Genomic DNA, 3190 nt, shown 5'->3' on the forward strand with positions numbered 1-3190 from the left:
CTTCAGAGTGTGACACGTGTTTAGAGGGTGAGATAATCTTAATTCCTCTGTCACCTCAGTTACAGTGCTAGCTTATTTATAGCTCGTACTCAACCACTTCACGCTAGGATTTACAGTTTCACCCCCAACTGTCACATTCCCGGCATATTCGGGGGTATTATGGTACCATCAAGTACATTTGTATATTTACAACTATACCCTAAGCCGCTACGTGGGCTCCGACGCCCACCAGGAGACTTCGGCTAGTCCCGGCGCTGCACCCCGGGTCACCCTTCGGTCTCCACCCGAAGGTCCGCCAAGATCTTTGCCTATTCTGATCCCCGATGCCGCAGGTCGACCTTTCGGCTCCAACCAAAGGCCCACTAGAGCCTTCACCTGTGCTGGCAGTTGGCATCGCGGATCGACCTTCAGCCTCCGATCGAAGGCCCACCGAAGCCTTCGCCTACACTTCCTGAAACACAACTGCAATATTTATAAGTGCTCAACCACCGGCGGACTTTGACTTGCCATCCGAAGGGGTACGGGAGATCATCCCCCAACAAACCAGTTTGACCCAAAAATCCTGAGATAAATTTGAATTAAAATTCTTCAAAGTTTCAACCTTTTCTAAATTGTTCCAATTTTTAAGTCTTTAATTTAAATCCATAAAATCTAGAAAAAATCACCAAAATTCTTTATATATCATGGATTAATTTCTAAATTTTTTTTCAAGCCCTAGGTTACATAGAAATTTTATGAATTTCTTCACAATACATCACTTCCCATTAATCTTAACAGTTTATGTTTAATTTTAAATGCATTCAATTACTTGCTCAAAACTTCAATTATGATGCTAATGATGTTCATGAATGTTTAATGACATGTTTAAGAATTTTAGGTTGTTACACCTTGACACCGGGACAACAAACCACATGATGGATCATCGCAGGGCCATGACCATGAACATTTCTCTGAGGCATTGGTCCAGAGGGACAAATGTCGTATCCGGTCTTGGATGTTAAGGGGGTGCTCGATGTTGATCACGATGATGCACCACGGGTGACTTCGGGACATCCACAATGTCATTGGACCCACATCACCACTACTTTGCCGTCTACACCCGATCCCGTGTGACATGTCGGCCTCGCCTACCTCCATCCACCGTCGGCCTACGTGAACATGACACAACGCCTAGTTAAGGGCTGGTGGGGGACCCTTACTTTCTTGGACCTACCGTGCAATGAGTTAGCAGTAGTTGCCCAGCTCTGTGCATGCTTTTCTTATAGGCCCACCCCCTGCTGCCATTGTCTGAGCTACTGCTGCCCTACTTAGCGACGTTAATGGATCACCCCCAAAAACAAAAAGGCCATCCTCCCTCATCGACGTGTGGGCCCTGTGGGCCTGGACCACGCAAACACCCCAACGGTCTCCTCCCGTATAAGACCCCCTTTGGATAGGTTTTTTCTATCTTTTTCAAAAAAACAGCCAAAAGCTATCCCAAGGGTTGGCTTTTGGCCCTGGCTTCTGATATCTTTTAACTGACTGAGGAAGTGATTCTGGCTGAAATGAACTGAGTTGGAGAAGCAGACTAAGAGAAATTTTTCTAAACTTTTATGTACTAAAAAACTAAAAATTTATTATAAAAACAAACAACCTAAATTCAACCGTCATAAACGCTCCCTTAAGCAAAACTTTTTTCTCAAAAGCTCTAAAGTCACCGCTATACAAATGAGTATAAACCCCTCGCTACCCTCGTTCCCAACTCGCCCATTAAACTCGCCGACACGTGGATCCGGATCACCAGATCGGCCCACATGTTAGTTGCGCAAGTGGCCACACCCGCACCCTTGCCTTGCTTCAATAAGCTTTCTTGGCGTCTGCTGCCGTCGCTATTATTAATCGCCAATTCGCCATCAAAACCCACCACCAAAGCCGCGGTACTGCCTAGTACTCCTGCTGCTGCTACTGCTACTGCCGCAACGCCGCTGCGGCGATCTCCATGACCTCGCGAACCCTAGGCGGCGGCAGCGGCGGGCGCGGAGCATTCTACCCCTGAGCGGGGAGCGGCCGATCCGCATGGCCGCGGGCGGTGTCGTCGCGATGAACCCGCTCTGCTGCCGCGCCCGTCTCGCTCGACCAAGCCACGGACCAGCTCCACCACCAGCACCCGCGCATCCTCGCCGCGGCACCGCAGTCGCCTCCCCCGCCGCAGCAGCCGGCGGCGGTCGCGTGGGTGCTGCACAAGTAGGTGAACTACGGGTAGGGGGGGGTGGCCGTGGCGGTGGGTCGTGCTTGAGGACGGGGTGCTCTCCTACTACAAGCTCCGGGGTGGAGGCACAGGGGAGGCAGCCGCGTCGCCCGCGGCGGCGAGGGTGATCTGGGAGGCGGGCGCGGGAGGAGGCAGCAGCGGCAGGGAAGCAGTGGAAGCCATTCGGCGAGATACACCTCAAGTACGGTGGTGCCGCTGGGTTTAGCATTGCGTCGGATTGGGTTTGCTCGGGCGTGCCGTGGGATTGCGGCTGGGAGAAGTGAGATTTTTGAAGCCGCATTGCGCGGGTAATGATTGGGCGGGGAGTATATTCGCAGTGGGGTAGATGTGTTTACGGCTTAAAAAAATTCGGATGGGCATTTTCTTTATTGTTTTTGTTTCGCCTTTTGCAATTGACGCCATGACATGGTAGGGAGGCCTGGTCACTAGATATGCTTGCGTCATTGTAGAGATTTAAGACAATGCAGCAATTGACCATTACTATGGAATTATCTGAATGATTTAGACAATGTTGGAGGAAAGAAAACCGTCATTTGTTAATTTTATAGGAATTTCCTGCTCTGATACTCAGGTTTCGTCGATTCGCCCAAGCAAGTCTGATGAGAAGAGGCTGTATATATTCAGTGGGACGAAGAGGTTACACTTGAGGTGTGATACTGAGGAGGACAGGAACGCATGGATAGATGCGTTGCTGGCGGCCAAAGATCGCTTCGGCAATGATTTGGGTCCCATGGCAGACATCAGGTTGTCCACTGAGAAGTTGAGGGTGCGGCTGCTCCAGGAGGGTCTGAATGAAACTTTGTCAAGGAGTGTGAGTCTATTATGATGACTGATGAGTGACCTTCTGGAACTGCACAACCAGATAAAGTCTCAGCAGCAGCAGCATTCTATTTTGATAGACCGCCTCCGGCAGTTGGAGGTAGCCTTCTGTTTCTTGTTTTG

The 3190-nt window shown here is 50.1% G+C and overlaps 1 protein-coding gene across 1 annotated transcript; it reads right to left on the minus strand.

Moving 5' to 3' along the window:
* Nucleotides 1–1892: 1892 nt before the first annotated feature.
* LOC133905971 (uncharacterized) lies at nt 1893–2528 on the minus strand. Its single transcript, XM_062347791.1, has one exon. The coding sequence runs from the start codon at nt 2526–2528 to the stop codon at nt 1893–1895; it is 636 nt and encodes a 211-aa protein (XP_062203775.1).
* Between the last annotated feature and the right edge of the window lie 662 nt (nt 2529–3190).

This window comes from Phragmites australis, chromosome 23 (assembly GCF_958298935.1).
Source record: "Phragmites australis chromosome 23, lpPhrAust1.1, whole genome shotgun sequence".
NCBI classification, from domain to species: Eukaryota; Viridiplantae; Streptophyta; class Magnoliopsida; order Poales; family Poaceae; genus Phragmites; species Phragmites australis.

Bases quoted from the DNA above. Each gene is read 5' to 3' on its own strand.
- LOC133905971 (XM_062347791.1), bottom strand. From the start codon at position 2,528: ATGCGGCTTCAAAAATCTCACTTCTCCCAGCCGCAATCCCACGGCACG.